The sequence below is a fragment of the Polyodon spathula genome, chromosome 3 (assembly GCF_017654505.1).
Source record: "Polyodon spathula isolate WHYD16114869_AA chromosome 3, ASM1765450v1, whole genome shotgun sequence".
In the NCBI taxonomy this organism is placed as follows: Eukaryota; Metazoa; Chordata; class Actinopteri; order Acipenseriformes; family Polyodontidae; genus Polyodon; species Polyodon spathula.
Window position 1 is genome coordinate 63745144 of NC_054536.1, and position 23788 is coordinate 63768931.

General features: G+C 35.7%; 1 protein-coding gene across 1 annotated transcript; it reads right to left on the reverse strand.

Annotated features, from left to right (window-relative positions):
* Positions 1–372: 372 nt before the first annotated feature.
* LOC121309200 (sodium/hydrogen exchanger 3-like) lies at positions 373–22985 on the reverse strand. The gene is made up of 16 exons (XM_041242116.1): positions 22746–22985; positions 14469–14771; positions 13490–13653; positions 12504–12582; positions 10465–10642; positions 10033–10253; positions 8788–8990; positions 8054–8143; positions 7880–7950; positions 7363–7492; positions 6638–6753; positions 4237–4366; positions 3714–3890; positions 1983–2028; positions 1291–1392; positions 373–765 (listed from the first exon to the last, which is right to left on the reverse strand). The coding sequence occupies exons 1-16, from the start codon at positions 22960–22962 to the stop codon at positions 512–514; spliced, it is 2481 nt and encodes an 826-aa protein (XP_041098050.1). The 5' UTR covers positions 22963–22985; the 3' UTR covers positions 373–511.
* Positions 22986–23788: the final 803 nt, after the last annotated feature.

Below are 23788 nucleotides of genomic sequence, written 5' to 3' on the forward strand. Positions count from 1 at the left end.
TATCTATATACTATATATCAATAGCCATCAATATATATATATATATTAGATGAATATATATGAAAAGTTTTACGGTATTTTACCTATTAATATGAAATAAAATATACCCATTATCGCTGTCTTCTATACAAACAATGTATGGACTTGTAAATTCCTGAACATTTAGACAACTTTAAATTCTGTTGAATAATTAAGATATACATATAGATCATATATTATATATATATATATATATATATATATATAAAATTCTACGAGTTAGTAGTAGAAAGTATTAGAATATACAAAATTAAAAACAAGCAAAAAATAATTAAAATTAGAAAATATAAATCTTTGAACATAAAATGTAAATGAAACTGCTCCACAGAACATTAAACGTTATTACTGAAATTATTTTGGGTCTATATATAGGCGACTACAACAGATACCAAGAGTGATTCCAGTGTGTGCACATTCTAGGTAGGATATGTAGCATTTCATTAAAAGAAATACAAAGATACTTGATAAAGTATTACAAGGCAGTTCCTTCAGGGATGAAGGACAGTGGGTGCTCCACAGGGACAGGAATGTCAGCTAACAGAAAGGAATCTGTTGATCTGCTGCTGAGTCGTAGAGGCATAAGGCGACGGAAGTTATTTGGGGACCATGGCATCTGAACCTGAGCCCTCTGCGACAACGCAACAGTGTCATTATTCGTTGCCCACGGTGGAAGCGCTGGGCGAGCGTCTGTCTCTTCATCACGACTAAATGCTAGGTTATCAATTCCTACAAAAAAAGTTTGCAATTTAATAGACATGGCAGCATGGTATATCCTGGCTTATCTACTGTTATACTTTAAAATCAGTGGTTCTCATTGAAATAATTCAGTTTATCATTAGGTCAACAAACTACTAAAAAACACTGACAAAAATGGTACTTGATGAGTTTGATGGATTTCTGATGGGTTAGCATTGCATTAGATTTATGAAGTGTAAAAAGCCTAGCCAAACCACTGCTTTATATTCCAATCAAAAAAGCAACTCCAAGGACAAGCACTTGCTTCTCACATCTCAAAGCAAGCTTTACAGGAAATACATCTTGTGGTGAAAAAAAATACTCCTATCACAAAAATGACAGAGAAGGCAACAAGATTACCATTGTCTATTTGTTTGTACACGATCTGAATAACATCCTTACCTATGCAGCAATGTTTGACAGCAGTCATCTAAACAGTGATTTTAAAAGCAGCCTGTACAGATAATACATTACAGGCTGCAGAGTAGGATTATATGAAGATTATGCAGTATTTACCATTGCATGTGTCAGACAGTGTCTGTCTGGCAACATTAGCGATAAAATTAATACCACCATTGTCATATTCACCAGGGTATTCTGGATCAGAGAACTCAGGATCTAGGAGTAAATCAGTAAAACAAATAATAATAAAAAAATTAAAAAGTCAAACACCATTTTCTCGAGGCTTGCACACAGATGGGTTCAAATACAAAATTACATGTTTGGTCCCAGTTTAATATTTCAGATTCATCATGGTTTAGATCAATTGAATAGACCCCTACAAGCAATAGAAATTATGTGCAATCAAACTTCTATCAATACCTTATTTTTACAAAATGTCCTCCTTTGTACATGCATTTACCCACTGATCATTATAAAAGGCGTAAGTGGTGATAAGATTACGTTACTAATAGCCATTAATAGCACAACAAACATTGTGTGCCCAATGGACTGGTAGCATAAGCAATGACCCCCACAAATCCACAAAATATGCAAGATTAAGAGTATCCTTTTCTTTTGTGAAAATTGTACTTGCGCGCTAAAACCATGCTGTCAAGGTAACGTGCAGCATGCAGTTTCAACTGGACACAGTTCTTCACCTTCACCCTTATCTTTAAGGACATGCATTGGAACTACTGGTACAAGCTTGTGCATGGTCCAGTGATTATTAAAAACTTACGCTACTGCATGAGAATATGGAACCTTACCGTGCAAAACAAGCTGACTTCCATTTGACAGCATTTCATCACTTCTCTGAGGAACAAAAACAGAGTTCAAATTAATTTAACATGATCTTAGAAATACACTGTTAATTGCATGAATTTACAGATATACAAGGTGAACTGTCCATGTGCCACAGACTTGCAATCTACACATCCAATCCTACAACAATAAATAATGTAAAGATCTCAGTTTACCGATTCATAGAAAAAAATAAAAGCACACCACATTACTACATTTATGTTCCCATGTGTAATAAATAATTCAAATATGGTTGTATCGACAGACTGCAAATGCAATACCGATCCACAAAAAGGGAGTCAAAACCAAACAAACACTGACCAATAAGCCTGAATTCTATTGTATGTAAACTTATGGAAACTATAATGAGATCCAAAATGGAAAATTACCTACATGGTAACAGTATTCTGGGGGACAGTCAGCATGGTTTTAGGAAAGGGAGATCGTGTCTAACTAACCTTCTTGATTTTTTTGAGGGTGCTACATCGTCAATGGATAATTGCAAAGCGTATGACGTGGTTTATTTAGATTTCCAGAAAGCTTCTGACAAAGTCCCGGATAAAAGATTAATTCTCAAACTGCATGCAGTAGGGATTCAAGTAAATGCATGCACATGGATTAGGGAGTGGTTAACATGTAGAAAACAGCAAGTATTGAATACAGGAGAAATGTCAAAATGGAACGAGGTAACCAGTGGAATACCACAGTATTAGGTCCTCTGCTCTTCCTAATCTACATTAATGACTTAGATTCTGGTATAGTATGCATACTTGTTAAATTTGTAGATGACACAAAAATAGCAGGAGTGGCAAACACCGTTGCAGCAGCATAGGTCATTCAAAATGATCTAGACAAGATTCAAAACTGGGCAGACACATGGCAAATTACATTTAATATAGAAAAGTGTAAGGTACTGCACGCAGGCAAGAAAAATGTGCATTATAAATACCATATGGGAGATACTGAAATTGAAGAAGGAATCTATGAAAAAGTTTTAGGAGTTTATGTAGTCAGAAATGTCTTCATCTAGACAATGTGGGGAAGCTAAAAAAAAGGCAAACAAAATGCTCGGCTATATTGTGAAAAGTGCTGAATTTAAATCAAGGGAAGTAATGTTAAAACATTACAATGCATTAGTTAGACCTCAACTAGAATATTGTGTTCAGTTATGGTCACCTCGCTACAAAAAGGATATTGCTGCTCTAGAAAGTGTACAAAGAAGAGCAACCAGAATTATTCTGGGTTTAAAAGGCATGTCATATGCTGACAGGCTAAAAGAATTCAATCTATTCAGTCTTGAACAAAGAAGACTACACGGCGATCTGATTCAAGCATTCAAAATTCTAAAAGGTACTGACAATGTCGACCCAAGGGACTTTTTCGACCTGAAAAAAGAAACAAGGACCAGGGGTCACAAATGGAGATTAGATAAAGGAGCATTCAGAACAGAAAATAGGCGGCGCTTTTTTACACACAGAATTGTGGGAGTCTGGAACCAACTCTCCAGTAATGTTGTTGAAGCTGACACCCTGGGATGCTTCAGGAAGCTGTTTGATGAGATTCTGGGATCAATAAGCTACTAACAACCAAACGAGCAAGATTGGCCAAATGGCCTCCACTTGTTTGTAAAGTTTCTTATGTTCTTATGTTATTCTTACAAAATTACTAATGGCAAATGTGTGAAAATAACCACTTACCTTCTTTTGTGAAGGATCTTTCTTATAATATTTTGCTACTTTTTTCGATTGGGACACTCCGTGTTTGGTAGATTTAAAGGATGCTAGTCGTCTTTTCATTGTTTTTTCAAAAATCTCCTTTTCTTGAGCATCGTCCTCGTTTGGCGTGAACTCGTGTCTGCTGTATTTGTATTTCTGCTATATTTAAATAAATACATAAATAAATGTAAGAGAATAATTTTACTTGAATCTTTGTTCCATTTTCCATTTGTAATGTACAGAGTTTATAATAATTATGTAATCTGCATTGATTATGCTGCCAGAATAACATTTTCAAAACATTTCCCTGTTATACGACTCAACTTCTATGTTAAAAAACATCGGGCATTTTTGAACTGCCCAGTGTATTGAAAAAAGGGTTGTTCATAGTGTTTTAACTTTTGTATTAAATGTTTGTATAATTGTACTCGGTATATTTTATACAACTGATGTACTTTTTCAACCAATTAACTGCATTTTCCCTCCCAGGTTGGGAGATTCTTACCTGCTTCTTTGGTTTATAAAGGTACTGCTGAAGCAGATGATGTGTATAAACATCCTCGCTGTCTCGTATACTCTTCCGTCTGCGCTCCACTGCCTGCATATCGAGACAAATAGCACCAACATCTTCTCTCCTGTTAATAGAATAAACACAAAAAAAGAACATAAGGAGGGTTCACCAGTTAGTACCTCAGCTTAGATGTCATTAATAAAAAAAAAGATTTACAATGGGACTCAAATAAAACTAGCAGTCACTGTCATAAAAATAACAGTGCCTATAGGATAGTCTATATAATTTTAAGAAGAACATCTAATTTGTCTTATGCTTTGTCAGGCTTTTCAGAATATTTTATTTAGTATTTTAACATAAGTAAAAGTGATCAACAGAGTTCCCAGTGTGAAAGGTCAAATTACATGTGCTGGCAAATAGTACTACAAAAACAGTCTAAACTTCCAAAAACTAGAGCGTGATTTGGAGCGTGAATCTTAAACCAGCATATATATATATATATATATATATATATATATATATATATATATATATATATATATATAGATAGATAGATAGATAGATACACACACACACACACACACACACACACACACACACACAGTGCCTTGCAAAAGTATTCAGACCCCTGACCAATTCTCTCATATTACTGAATTACAAATGGTACATTGAAATTTCGTTCTGTTTGATATTTTATTTTTAAACACTGAAACTCAGAATCAATTATTGTAAGGTGACATTGGTTTTATGTTGGGAAATATTTTTAAGAAAGAAAAATAAAAAACTGAAATATCTTGCTTGCATAAGTATTCAACCCCTGTGCTGTGGAAGCTCCCAGTTTGCACCTATGAAAGAAATTGCCCTAACAAGGACACAATTACCTTACCATTGGCCTCCACCTGTGAACCATTAAAGTTGCTGTCACATTTTCTGGATAAAAACCCCACTGTTGAAGGATCATTGGTAAGGCTGTGAATCTGAAGGAAAATGAAGACCAAAGAGCATTCTACAGAAGTTAGAGATAAAGTAATACAAATGCATAGATTAGGGAAAGGGTACAAAATAATATCCAAGTGTTTGGATAGCCCAGTGAGCACAGTTGGATCAATAATCAGGAAGTGGAAGCTGCATCACACCACCCAGGCACTGCCAAGAAAAGGCCGTCCCTCAAAACTCAGTGCTCAAACAAGAAGGAGACTTGTGAAAGAAGCCACAGAGAGGCCAAAAATCACTTTGAAGGAGCTTCAGTGGCTAGGAGTGGAGTAATGGTGTACCAGTCAACCATATCAAGAGCTCTGCATAACACTGGCCTGTATGGGAGGGTGGCAAGAAAGAAGCCGTTACTCAAAAAGTACCATCTGAAAGCACGTCTGGAGTTTGCCAGAAAGCATGAGAGTGACCCAGCTGCGATGTGGGAAAAGGTTTTGTGGTCAGATGAGACCAAGATAGAGCTTTTTGGCCAAAACTCAAAACGCTATGTGTGGCGCAAACCTAACATTGCCCATGCCTCAAGACACACCATCCCTATAGTGAAGTATGTTGGTGGCAGCATCATGCTGTGGGGATGCTTCTCATCAGCAGGGACTGGGCATCTTGTTACAATTGAAGGAAGAATGGATGGAGCAAAATACAGGAAAATACTGCAAGAGAATCTGCTTCAGTCCACTAAAAAACTGAAGCTTGGGAGGAAATTCACCTTTCAGCAGGACAATGATCCCAAGCACAAGACCAAAGCAACATTGGAGTGGCTCAAGAACAAAAAGGTGAATGTCCTACAATGGCCCAGTCAAAGTCTTGATCTCAATCCCATTGAGAATCTGTGGCACTATCTGAAAATTGCGGTCCACAAGCATCGTCCAACCAACATGAACAACCTGGAGCAAATATGCCAAGAAGAATGTACCAAAATCACTACGACACTGTGTGCAAAGCTGGTACATACTTACCCCAAAAGACTTAAAACTGTTATTGCAGCGAAAGGTGGCTCTACCAAATATTAATGTGTGGGGGTTGAATACTTATGCAAGCAAGATGTTTCAGTTTTTTATTTTTCTTAAAAATATTTCCCAACATAAAACCAATGTCACCTTACAATAATTGATTTGGAGTTTCAGTGTTTAAAAATAAAATATCAAACAGAACGAAATTTCAATGTACCATTTGTAATTCAGTAATATGAGAGAATTGGTCAGGGGTCTGAATATTTTTGCAATATAATATAATATAATATAATTCTCCAAAGAAAATGGACAAGTGATAATGTTTAAACCTTTAAACAGGAGCAGCAGAAGAAAGCTAGGCCTGTTGTAGTTTATTTATAATGCAGCTCAACTTAGTATTTCATCAGCAGTCATTCAGTGTTATCCAACTAGATCAGGTAATTTGACACACTTACTGTACAGAAGACATGGGTGCTTCAACCTCTGATTGCTTATTGATGTTGAAGTTCACATTTACCAACTTGTCAGTACTTGGGGTCTTTATAAATGCAAGAGATCCCCTGCGTTCACCCTCAAAAATAAATAAAAAGAAGGCAAGTCAATATGAAAGATAGGACACAATTTCCACAGTAAAGTGTTCCAAAGTAAAAACATAGCTGCATGTAATAAAGCATGGTGAAAGCATGCCAAAGTGTAGAGAAGCATTGTGAAGCACAGAGAGATATAGTAATGCTTATTAAAAAACAAACCAAGGTAAACTAACCTTATAAAAGTTCCCCATAGTAAACGCAGAGCCTAGCTATGGGAAAGGCATGTCGAAAAAATGACTGTGCAAATATGCTGTGGTAAGCTTTTGTAAGGGCTGATTGTGCAAATAATAACAATACATTACTTAAATTCTGTTATCAAGACTCTATATAGAGTCCATGACAAGTTTTCATAATATGATAAGGCCAATGGCAGTGCTCAATGTAAACAGTTTCTGCAATTGTCACCTTGTATTTTGGTCAGCAGTGACGTTATTCACAAATGTCTCACAAGGGCTTTAGGGGAGGTGTGTGTGTGGTGTTTATTTTATGGTTGTAAACAAGTCTAACTTAAATGTTGTATATTGGTAGTTAAATAAAATGTGGGTTACAGATCTGAATATAATGAATTTATGATAATGATGCGTTAGTACCTCTGCTATATAGGTGATTGCATCCTTAATGTTCAGATCATGGAAGACATCGAGGATTTGATCCTTGGATTTCAGAGCAGCTTTTCTCATCAGTAACTTACTAATGTATTTCTTGTCAAAGTTTTCCCACCTGTAATTATAACAATATACTGTAGGTTAACAAGAATGACCTATCACTACCACTGTATGTATATAAAATAACAGTTCACCAGCAGACAGTAATAGAGTTACTCCATATACTGTACCACCAAACATACTTTTAATAATTTGGGCTAAAGAATGTCCCTTTGAAGGTTGAAATATAAAGAAATCATCCATATACAGATTTCGGTACTCCTAGTAACATGTGCTAATGAATGTCCCTAACAAGTATCATTACAATTAGACAAACAGTTATAGCTAAGCACAAACAGTCTCCATATAGTAAATCATTTTGCTTTAAAATTGCACAGTTCAGCGTTGTGAAAGGTGTCAGGAAATACATTCTTTAAGCTCAATGTAACAAGTCTGAACTTACTTGTCCCTTATATAGTGGTGTCCAATTTGCCCTGAAATGTCCTCAATAGCAGAAAGAATATGATCAAATGCCTTGGGAAATAATCAGAAAGAGGTAAGTTGATATGTACAATTAAAGTCACAATTAAAGTAAAGTACAATTAAACTTCACAATTATACTTGTAAGCAGACTCACCCTTCCATGAAGTTTTTCGCTAATTAAAGGGTCACTGTGTTCACTCCTCTTCACCTTCAGCCAGGTCACCAAAGATTTAGTAGTACAACCCTACAAAACAGTCACTTATTTAACCATTTCACTGTTGAAAAATAAATAAATCACTGAATATGCACATACAGTATATTCAAACAGTGCTATGATTGGGATGCTTGTTAAGTACAAACTAAAACCTATTTACAATTAACTAGATTTACTTTTTATTTTTATTTTTTTTTACTTTTTAAAACAAATTTAGAGTGCCCAGTTATTTTAACACTGAGTATCTCTCCAATTTAGAATGTCCAATTATTATTATTTTCCCCTCTCCGCAGCAACTCCCTACACAGCTCAAGGGAACGAAAGATTCAGTGGACATCGTCAGATCTGCAACCAAGCTAGCTTCCTGTTCTATGCCCAGGAACTCAAAAGCTGATATCAGAGAGCTAGCGACCTCTGGAGGACAAAGGCCAGCCCGAGTTAACTGGGGGCCTGGCCGGTAGGGTCCACTGTAGCTTGATGAGGAGAAACTGCCCCTTTCGGTTTTGCCTACCTAACCCATGGGAAAGCCAATGTGACGCTCCCCACGCAATCCCCAGCGAACCTGCGCTCCCCTGGCGGTATGACTCACCCTGCACACCACACTGCATTGCTTTTACCAGGTGAGCCACTCGGGGACCCCTTAACTATATTTACTTCTAAGGCAACATGCTTACCTGCAAAACAACTGTGAAGTATATCACAATAATAGTTGTGGTGAAAAACAATTTTTTTTCTTTTACTCGAGTTTCATCCAGTAAGGCTACTAAACCATAGGCAACTGCACCCCTCAGTCCACCATAGCTCATAACCACTTGGTCTATAAATCCCAGTGGGACCACTCTGTAACGGTTTAAAATCCATGTAAGGGCTACAACACCTACAAAAACAGAAAATAGTGCATGGATAATGTTGATAAACATACATTTCTACTTTTGTTGGAAGCAGTGAACTATCAGACAGCTGTTTCATACTGCAGCGGTGTGCCCCGTCCATGTGTGGATTTTGTGTTCTATGTTGTATACGGTGTGTTGAGGTTGGAGTGTGTATATTGGTGCATGGGGTAGAAATTGGGCTATGTAGCACAAGTTATTTCAAATGGGCACGGGAATTGCACAAATTAGTTCATGTGCCAGGTTTCAAGTGTATAACAAATTAGCAACTGAGTCCTGGCACAGCTGTATATATAGAGGCATGAATCATTCACTTGGGGTTGGGAGAACGGGAGAGAAGAGGAGAAAGAATAATTACAGTAATTGCTACTTGTGCGAAAACAGTTCAGCACGATTCTTGTTTGAGGTTTGCCCACTGTTTTGTCTGTTTATTTATTTTGGCCAACATGTTGTTTGTTTTGTGTATAAGTGTTTCATTTTGTTTAAACATTTTATTTATTAAATAAACTGCACAAGCAGTTTCTGTGTGTGCTACTTCTTCCGGTTCTGACGTCACCACAAGCTAACTTGTCAATTACCATGACCAAATAAGTTAATAGTGAACTTGTGAATGAGCACACAATAAATACAAAATTGACCTTATCTACAGGAATATTCTAATAGTTTTCTATTTCCCCTGACCTTTTTCCAGTTAGGCGTTACCTTGACTTGACATTTATCTGTTCAAGTCCATTATTGACTGTTTATTATTCAAACATGGCATCACAAAACAAAGGTGGGGCAAGCTAGTTTTGATGACCAGTTCCACACAAAGAATAGAATCATAATTAGGCATACATGTGAACTTGGAAAAACTATTAAATGGAAGTAGAAGATCAGAAACATTTGGTGAGGGGGAAAAAAAATGACTCAAGGTGTCTAAGGCTTGTTCTTGGCTGAATAATGCAATATTTTGACGCAGTTCAAGAAAACCGAAAAATGCATTATATAATATTAAATGATTAATAAAATATCTGTCTACATTCTTACCAATGACTCGGTACACTGCTATGAAGAGAAGCGTTAATAGAATAAAGGCTGTATTCCAGACCCAAATGCTTCCGTCCACTGCTGAAATACCCAGCATCATGAAGATAATGGTCTCTGAGCCACTGGCCAGCATTTTCATTATGTATCTAACTGTTGTAGCTGTCTCCTCAGACAAGTTTGCTCGAACATATTTTTGACAACAAACACCAGTAAATGTGATCCTGAAGAAACAGGGTAAAAAAAAAAGTTATCAACAGTATATTTTATTGGATATCTCCCCAAGAAAAATAAATAAACAAATAAGATGGCCTGTAGCCCCAGATACCACTTTTACATGTAGAACTACCTACTATACATGGTGAATACACTTACAGCAGAGAGGCAGATATATAGATGTATACAGCTGAAAATATACTTATACTTATAACTTACGCCAAAATGGATGAAAGAGACAGCATCTCTGCCGTTAGGTAGGACAAATAAGAAATGACGAAGACGAATCCTGGTTCAATGATCGGAACACGTTTGGTGAATCGTGAGATGTATGAGAGGAAAAATGCAAATACAATTCCAATTAATGTTCCACCAAGAGCAACAACAAAGAATGACACTGAAACAACAAAAGAGAAAAGAGAAACGATGTTATAAAACCATTTTGGTCTCTCTATGAAGTAAATCAGTCTTTATTTATTTCATAGGAATAGTGACAGGGAGGCCATGTCGCTGGTTCTTGGATGTGCATGTGTGCCTTTAATGAAGCAGCTGGGACGCACAACAGGAGATGCATTGCTAAGCAACTAATTGAGCAGGTGGGCTTGCCCAGCACTGAGCTGATTGGGAGGTTCTGATTGGCTGGGGGGCGTGCCCAGGAAAGCTGCGCGGAGCTCAAAAAACATCTGCGCTACAGCTTGAGGCTACTGCACGCAGTGTTGCCAACTAAGCAAAATTATTACTAAATCTAGTAATTTTAAGGGCTAACTTGACGACAATATTTGTCAAAAGTGATTTCCAGGACAGTCACCTTAGAATTTCAGAGATATAAAATTGCCAAAAATTTTCGATTATCCTGTATTAGCAACGTCCTTTTAGTATCACTGTCAGGGTAAATAAAATAAAATAAAATAATACCCCACCCCATTTGATATGCAAGGAAAGTCAATGTGTCATTTGCCTAGCCACGGGCTTAATAACCACAAACCTGATTCTAAACAAGCCAGCAACATGGCGTCACCAGTGATAAAGTTCAATATTCATTTGATATTCGCAACCATATCACCTAGACATTTCAAACCAACTTTAAATGTGAAGCTGAGTGGTTAACCTTTCCTTTACTGTTAATCCTATATATCATTTGTGAAAATCAATACAATATCGCTAATGCGCTTTTCATATGGGGATGAATGAGGAAGCTTTATTCACAGCAATACCACTACACATTTCAAACCAACTTTTTGGTAAAGCTGACCAATTATGAATATATTCACATATTTTGCTTTAACTGTGAATCCAATAAATAATTTGTGAAAATCTGGGGGTGGGGTGGGGTTGGGTGCTTTTATAGGCTGATCTATGAAACATAGTCCGGGGGGACCATTTTCCAGGGGGACCAAATGTCGTGTGACACTGGCACGCTAACTCTCTAAAACCCCAGTGTTCAAGTGTTCCAGTATTACACCACTGCATACTATGAGTAGTTGTTGGTGTGTTTATGTACTGTGATTGGTTGGTGACTTTTGCTTAAAAATACCAACTTTCTAAGGCCGATTTGGCAACTTTCAGATGTGAAAAGTTGGCAACACTGCCTGTATGGCCATAGCCATACAGACGGGCACTGAGCGAAAGCTTGCTTTGTTGACATCAAAGAGGAGAGGGTCCGCTCCATAGAGAGAACTATTACATGAAACCCTTCCTCCAAGACAGTGCTCGTGAAGACATTGCCCAGCCGAGGCCTTTTGAAAAGGTCGTTTGAAAAAGCAGGAGTCATCGTGAAAAGACTATGATCTCAAACAGTGTAAAGAGAGGCTTTTTAGAGTAGTAGGTTCCTGGAGTGGGACGTTCCTTTTAGTGGGACGTTCCTTTTAGTGGAACTAGCGCTCGCCATTTGTATGGCAAACTTCTATTTTTAGCTTTGTTTTCTTTTGTTTTCTTTATTAAATACCATTGCTGGTACCTTAGTGTCAGCGCTGGTGTTTATTAATTCTGCGCACCTGTGTGGGTGTCAACACCCACTGCCTCAGTCTTGTTCAGTGACGACCCACATGTGTAACAAACCCCTCTTGTTACAAAATGTATTTAGTTTATTTGTTTTAATAAATATTGCTTTATTTCCAGGATGACCCTACATTTTCAGTTGGTTTAACATATTTCCTTCAGCTGAGGTCATTGGAATGGGACTACCCAAGGGGTCTCACAAAAAACAAAAGGCAAGTCTCAAAAGAAAATTGTTAAAATAGTTATAATTGTATCCATACCTACGCCTTTGGCACAGTCCACTACTGTAACATTGACACCACCAATGGCAATAAAAGAATCAAATACATTGTAAAGGACCTAAAACATAAACAAGACAGTGTTATTTTAACAAAATGTTATTCTTGAAATCTGCCACATGCTGCATCTCACTATACATAAAAATACTGTGTACCACTTTAAATCATCATTAGCACATCTTTATCAGACAGTAAAAAAAACCACACCTAATAAAATTACCAAACCATTTAATTCAGGGGCTCGTGAGTCATCTGAAGTTGAGTCTTATTTGTTTAGAATTGTAAAAGGTACTTGTTATTTTCAAGACATAAATGGCTTGGACCATGATTTACCGGTAATGGAAATAGCTTTGAGAATCCAGCCCAAAGTCTGTTCTTTCCCAATCATGTGTTCATTGTGCCTGCATGTGATGTACCCCCATTTTAAAAATGTTTACAAATCAGTATATCCAATATTTTAAAGAACTAAAGGGTATATATATATATATATATATATATATATATATATATATATATATATATATATATATATTCTCTTTCAATGCAACCAATAGTGTTGTATTGCCATAGTTAATATAGATGCTGCACTATATTACATTTTAAAATTAATATATGACTCATTGATGGTCTGCTGGTGCCAAAAAGGTAGTAGTGCAAGAAGAAGATATTGATAAAAACAAGTCTAGTCCGACATTTATCAGACAATTGGACTATGTTTTAGTACTTCAGACATAAAATTGCAATATAGTGTTATATAGATGTATGGCAATCCCCCCCCCCCCCCCCCCCCCAAAAAAAAAAAAACCTTGTTTTCCATGGCTGTAGTGTTCAAAGGCTACCATGGATAGCACCATAAGAAATGAAACATTAACCCAACCGTTCCCTTTGTTTTATTTGTCTTGCTTTACGGTATTTACTGCATGTCTCTTCAAGTATTGAACACCTGTTATGTAAACAGACAGACTTACCACTGTAACCCCATCATTAAGTAGGGACTCTCCAAACACAATGATAAAAAGGACATCATTAACATGGACCTCTTCAAATACAGCTATGACAGCCACAGGGTCCACTGCAGCGAGCAGACTTCCAAACAGAAGAAAGTCAAGTATACCATCGACCTTGAGGTCCCCTGAAGGTAAAGGGTAAATAATTCAGAGCTCTCTATGTGCTGAAATCATATAAGAGCAGTAAGAATTAATAAAAGCAACAACATTACACATTTACCAAACAAATACAATAAAAGAGACCAAGTTATTATATCTCTATATCAATTAAAAGGAAAATATATTAATTAAAATGATTACAAACTTGACATTTGAACCTTCAACCTGAATGCTGACATGCTAACCCCTAGTGATAGTAAGCAATGAAAACAATTATCATTTTAATTGCCCTTTATCATTACCATACATAGTGTTTCCTGGTTCAAACTTCTCCCCATGCAAATTCCATGAAGAATAAAACTGTTTGAAATCTGAGAAACTAATTCTATATAATTACTTATAGTTCTCACAAAGGCATAAGCAGCTCAAATCTTTGAGAATCATGATCTCAAAACTGATTAGTAGGAGAGTTCTGCAGTAATGTACCTTTTATTGCTCTGCGAACGGAAAGTACATTTTCACTCAGGATAATAGATATACAAGTCATCCATAGACCTCAGTAGTAACTCAGAAAGCCCCTTGATGTTGGTTGGCTACAACTGCATTTTGGAAACTAGGCACAGGACTTAATTTTCCTACATGGGCAAATCACAGGCTAATGCCCCCTTCCATAGTAAATGTATTGCATGGGCAACAGCGTAAAATCAGGACCATAGAGTATTGTTTACTGAGAGAGAATAGATGCCACAGCTTGCACAGCTTGTATTGTGAGGAGATCTACTAATACATTGTTTGAGGTAAACAACAGCCATCATAAGCCAAAATATACTTCCATACTCACCCATTAGTCCAGTCAAGTAAACCCCATATAGTGATAAACCAACTGCTGCAGCATTCCAGACTGTGCCAATCACTGCATATGTTAATATAGCTCCAAGATTCCCAAAAAATAGTCTATTTGGCATAAAGTACCCTGCGTCAAGTACAATCTGTGGCAAGAGGTAGAAGAAGAAAAGCGTTGGCTTCATGGTGTAGGAAGCAACGTGGTCTGCTACCCATATTACGCCACCCAGTAGAAGACCAAGAAAAATCAGCAAGGCACTTTCTGGAATTATAGTTGTTAATTTGCTGGACATGTGAAACACTGCAAGAAAAGAGAACAAAAAATACATTACATGGTTAATAATAATAATAATAATAATAATAATAATAATAATAATAATAATAATAATAACAACTGCCAGGCAGATTTATGGCTTCCAAGCTCAGTACCAGTTGGATATTTTGGCAAGCTGTAGCATTGCAGCACAAGTGTCAGCAACAGATCAGTTTTATGGAGCAGTTCAATTCAAAGTACTGCATTAGTTCATTATCTCACCGTGCTTCATCACTTTAAACACCATAGTAACCATGACCCTATCTACACACTGTAAGGAGTTATAAGCTAGTTTTACATCTGATCTTAGAGAGGTCAAAGGTCACAAGCAATGTGATTTTCGGATACAGCATATATGGCTTCCTCTCTGTGTTCTATAGTAGCCATTAACCTATATACACTCTGTAAGGAGTTATAAGCTAGTTTTACATTTTAACTTAAGAGGTCAAAGGTCACAAGCAAAGTCATCTTTGGATAGAGAAAATGTCAGTTGTATTAACACAGGGATGATGCTTGTCAACTTTGGTTAATCAAATAAAGCATTTTTCAACTGAAGCGGTTTAAATTTAAGAACAAAATGTAGGTCTGGCGGCCATCTTTTATTTTATTTTTTTTACACCATTTTTCCTTATTTGAATTCCATTGTCCCCAGGATGATGCCTACCAAGTTCCTATTTAGTTGGTTAAACAAACAGAAGCAGTTTGATGTTTGGGGTGAGTTTTGGCAAATTTTGTGGCAGCCATTTTGATAGTAAAACTTATCAACAACTTCTGCTTTGCAAACTTGAAGTTGGTTTGGTTGCTGATGACAGATCACCAGTTCCCAGGAAGAAGATTTTGAAAGGTTTTTAAAGAAGTGCATCAGGTGGCCATCTTTAGTTAGGAGTTAGCTGGTCAAACAGTTTGCAAACGGAAGCAGTTTGATGTTTGGGCGGGTTTGGCTAATTTGATAGTAAAATTTATCGCGTCAACTTCTTGATGCGGGTTTGGTTGCTGATGACATAGGCGAAGGGTCAATCAATCGGGTCAGCATTTCCCAAGAAGAACATTTTGAAATGTTTTTCAAAAAAATGCGTCAGGCTGCCATCTTAGTTGATGCAGGAGCGCATTTTTTTTTTCATCTGAACTGTAATCTACACAGGATGATACCTGCCAAGATTCATGTTAATTGGTTACACCGCGTGCGAACAGGAGCAGTTTGAAGTTTTGGGAAGAAAACGACAATACAAAAAAAAAAGAAAAAAAAATTCTTTACAATAACAATAGGCTTCCCAAGCCAACTTGGAAGACTAATAATAAGGTTGTAATTCTATGGAGGGTTTCTGGTGACAACTTATGAAAGCACTAGCTTGAGTGATCACCAGAAACCCAAAATACAGCCTTATATGTACAGTTTTTGGTGTATATTGTTTGTTATAATATATGGTGACATAACAGACAGAAATTGTACAGCTAGCAGAGATTATTCCTAACAATTGAAGTTTGAGAATAACACTGGAAAACAGAATTTAACAAAATTGTAAAAACTAGTTTATTTTTTAACAAGGCGTGTTAAACGTAAGTATTTAAAAAAGAAAACAAAACATGGTATTAACATTTTTTTGTAGAAAATTCAGAGTGGAAAATTTGCTTGGCTTTCACTCAAGAGCTCTGAGAGCCATCAATCTATGGGGTGCCATGTGTAAAAAAAAAACACATTAATATTTAAAAATGTCTTTTTTTTCCAGATTTCACTTAAATCTTTTATTTGTTCCCCAGATTTATAAATGTGAAACGAAATAGATATTTTTTTTAAATGTGTACAATCAGATATAATTTAGAAATCTTAAAATATTGAGCAACTTTTCAATATTTAAATGCTAAATCTTTATTTAAAAAAAAAAAAAATATATATATATATATATATATATATATATATATATATATATATATATATATATATATATATATTTATTTTGAGAATCAAGATTTAGCTGTTCGCAAATAAATCTGGATTTTGTGAACTAAATATTTAACTAAATCTTAAATCTCTTAACAAGATTTAACATTCAGCTAAATATTTAAGTAAATATTAAATCTCTTAACAAACACACACATATGTGCTACAGTTATTTGAAATAAATAAGTACATAAACTCAAATAAATAGCTACAGCTATAGCACACTTTCCTTTATACTTTAGCATATAGGCTAACAGTAACACAAAATACATTGTGATGCTTTGTTCACATTACTGTACACTGCAAAAAAAAAAGATGATTTAAAATTGAAACTTAATGGTTTTAGTGCACTTTTTTTGTTTACCTTTGTACACAATTAATATAACAGATAATGGTGCATTGACACACTATGATACTGTAGAATTGTGTGAAAATAATGCAGACTCACACAAGCAGGGTCTTGAAATGGACTTTAAAAAAAAAAAAAATATTACAATAAACAGAACCGCTGTCAGCCACCGTCCACGCCAAAATAATAAAACCCTTTAATTAGTGTTTCTCTTAATTTGTTTAGGTTATTCTGTCTCAATCGTTTCCACTACACTTCTCATACACAATCCTCTTGCCAGCTTGCCGGGTCGTTACAATGTTAAGTACAATACCTTACATATACAGCACACACACAAAAAATAAATAAATAAATAAATAAATGAAAATACATTGGTATATGCTACTATAGTCCATATTAACTGTTGCAGAAATACATAAAACAGGTGTTATATAGATTTCTGTACCCCATATAATTCTGTAGCCCTGCATGATTCCATGCCTGTGCAGATGCAGTTTTTCAAAGCTGGACCTGTACTTCATATTCTCGTCCCCGAGTCCCGCTGTGTTCTCTAGCACGGCCACTCAGTTCTGCTGCAGTTTGCAACAAATATCCAAAACAAGACCACACTAATTCCGTAATAAAATAAAACAGCACATTTTTACACCACTGATATTCTGCAGTACACTCAGCCTCCTGCGTTGCTCAATACACGAAACCCTTGATTAAAAGAAACCTTATAAAACTGTATTTTTCTTTTAAAACACATTTTAATCGCATTACATGTAAATACTGTTCAGAAACATCAAGCGTTCACGTACAGCGATTTTGATCTACACAGTCGTCAATAATAAGGGGATACGGAATTCTATGGGGATACAGAAATATCCGTAACACTAACACACGACGGTCCTCCTTCCGCCATTCTTTCACTGGACGACAAAAATATCTCCACCAGCAGCAATGTGCCAGCAGCAATGTATTAATATTAACAGCAACTACGATAATAATAATAATAATAATAATAATAATAATAATAATAATAATAATAATAATAATAATAATAATAATAATAAATAATAACATTTTTACTGAAGTTTTGTATTTTTATGAGACTAAAATGACAAATGACCAAGTAAATGGAATTCAGGCCCTCATAGTTACAGAATGAGAAAACACTTTATGGTGCCTATTTGAATAGCCTAAGAAGGTATAACTGAGACAAAGGAAGCTGTTTCCAGTGATAAATGTCACAAACAAAAGAAAATGATAATCCATTTTCTATACCTTAGTAACATTATAAGGGTAGCACAAAACCTTTTTTGTCTATGCACTGGCAACAAGTCAATCCATTTGCAACCAAATAGTCAGAGGAATTTTGGTGTGACGCAGGTTGTGGTTTTTCATATCATGAAGGGCTGTAGCAATTCTGTTCTTGCTAGCAGTATAATTACTGGTAAATGTTTTCATGCCCTACTGCAAGTGATTGTATTTTAACATCATGCTACAGCAGTTTTTTTTCTCACAAGCTTCAAAAGTAAAACAAACTTGATGGTCTGCCTTGCTTCCAAAGGTAAAATGGAGGGGCGGTATGGGGGTTGGGGGGGTGTTGGACACCACAAAAAGGCAATTCCTGTTTTTTTTTATTTATGAAAAGATGTAATAGTTTAGGGTAGGCTACTCTGTATTCAAACCACAGTCAAAACAATGAAGGGGATAGTAAATGTAGTGTATGTAGTTAAATTGAATTACTGTTTAGTCAATTACCCATTTTAAAATACAATTCCAATAGTAATTATTAGCCCTTTGTATTTGGTGTTACTCACAGTCATTGTTCCATGTGTTTGTACAATAATCAATGAAAGTGCAGCCCTTTCACTCTGTGATCTAAACCCTTGTGAGGAAATCAAGAATTTCCTTATCAGAATGCCTATTGTGATTTGTCTTGATCCAGGCCTATTCATGCCAACAGATTCACTATGACTATGACTTAAAAAAAAAAAAAAAAAAAAAAAAAATATATATATATATATATATATATATATATATATATATATATATATATATATATATATATATATATATATATGTTTTAAAGCCTTAGTTACTGTTTCAATGGGGTCATTGGGGGTCAAGAAGAGCTACTTCCTTGTAGTGACCCCTGGGCAACATCTCTGACGGCAAAAAGCTCTTCAAATCGAACTTACCATGCAATGCTTAAGCAAAGCAATGTTGGGCTTGGTTAGTACTTGGATGGGAGACCACCTGGGAATACTGAGTGCTGTAGGCTGCATGTTAAGCTCATACAAATATATATATATATATATATATATATATATATATATATATATATATACACTGTTTGATTCTTCTCTTACCTTTTCCAGAACACTACAAGCAAGATCCTTAAAAAAAAGGCATGTTTTAGTTTCATCACTGTTATTCTAACACTGTCCACCGGGTGTCATTTGATGCCACTACCTGGCAATACCACTACAGGAAACTGAATCTAATTAGACATTATTTTAACATACAGTGACATCTGAATAAACCAAGTTTATATGGAGGCAGGAGTTTAAAATCTGCTTGGGTCACAGGGAACATAATTTCAGCACATTTGGCACAGGACACCTTTGTTGTGAGAGGCCAAGAATATGATGACCGTGGAGACTAAAATACTCTCTCACTATCCACCCTTGGTCATTTCTGACCAGACATGTCGGGGGCTTCTCCAGTTTGTTTTTTTGGTAGAGATAAGAGATATGGTCATGTGCACCCTGACCCCAGAGCCACGTTTTACTGCATCACACATTCAAGCACTAAACCTTATACTCAGGGTATTGCATGTCTCTCCTTATTTATCTTTATTTACCGGAATACTCTGCATTTTGTTTTGAAAATAAACTTTAAAAGAAAAAATGCAAAAAACAAAAACAGATTGTGAGTTAATGCAATACGCTTTGCACAACAAAAAATGTCACCCCTGAAGGACCACTCCTTTTATGTATTCCTGAAAAGTTTATTGATTTGTCAAGAAGCTAATAAAACGGTTTAAAAATATCTTCAACACTGCTGAGTAACACTAACAAGAACTCAGTATCCGGTCCACAAACAACACAAACAACTGTCATTCAATTATAAAGCTGGCCATAAACAGTGTTGCCAGGCAGTTTTATCTATAGGTGCTTATAAGTGTTAGCTTCACGCTCAGCAATAGCTCCTCACACAGCTATAAAGGTTTTTTTGTTTGTTTGTTTGTTTTTTAATGGCCATATAAAGTAACCACTTTATAAATATATGTTTTTAAACCACTTGAGTTCTAGAAACTTTTAATAATGTTTATGACACCTCTTGATGTATCTGCAATTAATAAATAATCAACAGAACTTATCTGGCTAAAGGCAAGTTCCCACTTCTGTGTTCCATTTCTCTCCATCTCTGGTATCCTAATACATTTTAAATGAGACCATTAACTGTATAATGACTGCATTATGATCACTGACCCCTATTCAGAATTATAGCGCATAAAAAAGGAAAATGCTAAACAAATTAAAAGTAGTTAATCAGTTGAATACCCACTGAGTTAGTGCAAATATCTGCACATGCACCTGTGTGCAGGAGATTTGAAGCAAAAGACAGATCAAACCAGTAACTTTGGTGTAAACAGAGACAAACTATTAACATTGTTATCTTAAGGATTATTTTGGTCAGCTGAACATACAAATATAAAATGCATAACTAGAAGTTACAATTATTATTACTGCAATAATAAATTCCAATCATAATCTGATTTTGCAATGTGCAATCTGTGAACAAAGTGTTTTTGCACATATGCACCTGCTTATTTTTGCAATACTACAGTTCCCTTTCAACCATCTCCCAGCTTTGCACCCACCAAACTGAAGCAGCAGGGTTTACAAAGTTACTAAACCCTGCAGGCAGGAGACCAGTTTGGAAAGTTCCCACCTGGATCTGGGCGCCTGATCAGTAGCAATCACTGAAGCTCAATGAGGCAAACGAGCCCTAGACGACATTCCTTCCTAAACCAGCGGGAGAAGGTCAACATAGTGCTCTTTTGTGGGTCTGCAATTAAGATTAGCACTTCCGGCAGTGCTTTATTAGTTGAGCTGAGGTGCCTATATATCAGTTCCGCATCTGCTTCAAATATGAGATGTGTCTTCACTTGTAGTTCCATCAGCTGTTCCTGAGTAGTGAGCGATTAACTGATTGTTTCGCTCGTTGTACTGCATTGCCACACAAGCTAGTAGAACATTTTGTAATCATAGTGTTATTTTCAGTAGTTTTCCACACATATTGCCTTGGATAACCGCCATCATACAGTCTGGATTCAATACAAAGTTAAACATCAGCCGTTACAAACTAACTTGAAAACCTAACACTGTTTTATACAGTAGTAACAAATATTGGTCTATTCAATCAAGGGGGAGGGGGGGTTAGAAATGTTAACTAGCTCCCAGCATCATGCTGCTGCATTAATGCCGAGTTGTAAATCAACTTCATTTAAATTCAACACTACGATCCATTTAAACTCCAATGTCTTCCATTGCCAGTGAATGTAGGATTTTCTTCTGACACCCCACCTCTTATAATTAAGAACACAAAACCTTTGAAGAAAGGCTTTTACTACATTGGATGTTATTTAACACCAGATTGTGTTGAATGAATGGAGTGTTAAAGTACAGCTGATCTATCAAATAACACATGCAAAAGTTATGCAAAAGGATTTACTGGTAAGGTGTCAATAACAGGTGATTAGGCCACATGAAATAGTTAGAGCCACTATTACCAGAGAAAAGAAGGTTGATGGTGCATCCCATATAGTAGCAATATGGTTATACGTTCACCTCATTTTGTTTTGGTTCTGTATTAGGACAGTTATTAGATACTGAACACCAGAAGGCTCTATGCAACATATTAAATACTTTCTGAAACATTTACAAGGGTAATAGTTATAGACACAATCCAAACCATTACTGTGATACTGTGATAACTCTGTTAACAATCCATTTCAAATTCAGTGTGGATCCCAATATAGTGTTAACAACCTGAAGCCAGATAGATTAAAGACATCCTGCCCACTTCCAATGTGTAATAATATTTAAAACAAGTATATTTTTATAGACACCATTTTCATTATTTTCACTAAAGTTTTAGCTAGTTAAAGCAAGTATTTCCATCTTAGCACAAATGACATGTAACTCAATTTCTTTTTTTCATACAAGACTGTTAAGCCCTGAAACATCTGCATAGACAAGATGTTTCTACTTTATTCGACAGGCAGCAGAGAGACATGACAATAAAGGGAATGACAATGTAATCCAATTATCTGGGCATGTTATGGGAGTCTCCTGGGGCCAGTTTCTCAAAATGTGTAATTTGGAGTGATTCGGATTTTGTAATCCCATATTTTGCCATCAAGACGTGTTGAAAAACCAGTCCCTGGTTACTGCATAAGGATGAGACCAAGTTGTTATCTATCTATCTATCTATCTATCTATCTATCTATCTATCTATCTATCTATCTATCTATCTATCTATCTATCTATCTATATATATATATATATATAATTATATATATATATATATATATATATATATATATATATATATATAAATTCAATTCAGCAGGCATTTAAACCATCACAATATGAATATACAATAAGACATTACATACCCATTTTGGCAATACTAGCCACCAATATCCAGACGGAGATGATATAAGGGCCCATGACATGTTGCCAGTTGAAGGTGACAATCTTGTAGCCAGACTGAGGAGTACCTACACCTACATTGCTTGTTGCATTTATCTTGTTTTCAGCTTTGGTTGAGGAACATATTAATAAAACTACACCTAACAAGAAGACACACTCTTGCAGCTTTTTGCACTGCATTTCCAAGCAAACTTTGGTTCTCTGACCTAGAACTACTTCAGCTATGGGAAGTTTTCTTTCTTTATATTTAGCCTTTTACTGCAGTTCTCCTCTGACCTGCCTGTCCCCCTCTCAAGATGACACTTAAGTAAAGCTGCAACCAATCAATGCAATGCCTTCTTCTGTTTTGCCCTGTCTTTCTCCCACTGGCCAAAGTGTCTTAGTGAAAGGATACTGCTACTGACCGATGTCTCATTGCAAGGCTGGTATTTATATTGTATTTAAAAAGTGGGTGGGGCTTTCTTCAGTGACTTGCTACAGAGACAGGACAGTCCCTTATCAAAGAAGTGCTTGTATTACAGACACCAATAAAGCCACATGTTTTCATATGCTTTGCTACTGTAGGTTTTTACTATGTCTACCAAATTCAAATTTTCCACAACTTTAAACACTCATAACATCTTCAAGTAAAGCTATAATTATACGCTGTGGAGATTTTTTTAATCAAATGAATATTTAAGAATTAAGACACCAGATTTTCATTAAACCCTCCGAATCAAGTTCATACAATTGTAAATTAATTAGTTTAGTTATAATAATAATAATAATAATAATAATAATAATAATAATAATAATAATAATAAGAATAAGAATAACCTACATGTTTTTCACATTGCTATGAAACAATATTTTTCTTGACATTTTTAGTAAATAAATACATTAGTTCTTGATAAAAAATATTTTTAGGGCATATGTTTGTAAAACCCCTTAATTTCAGAGGATGGAATAGTTAGACCTGTCTTGTTAACTGAAATCCTTGGCTGACACCTCGGAATTCAAGTAACAA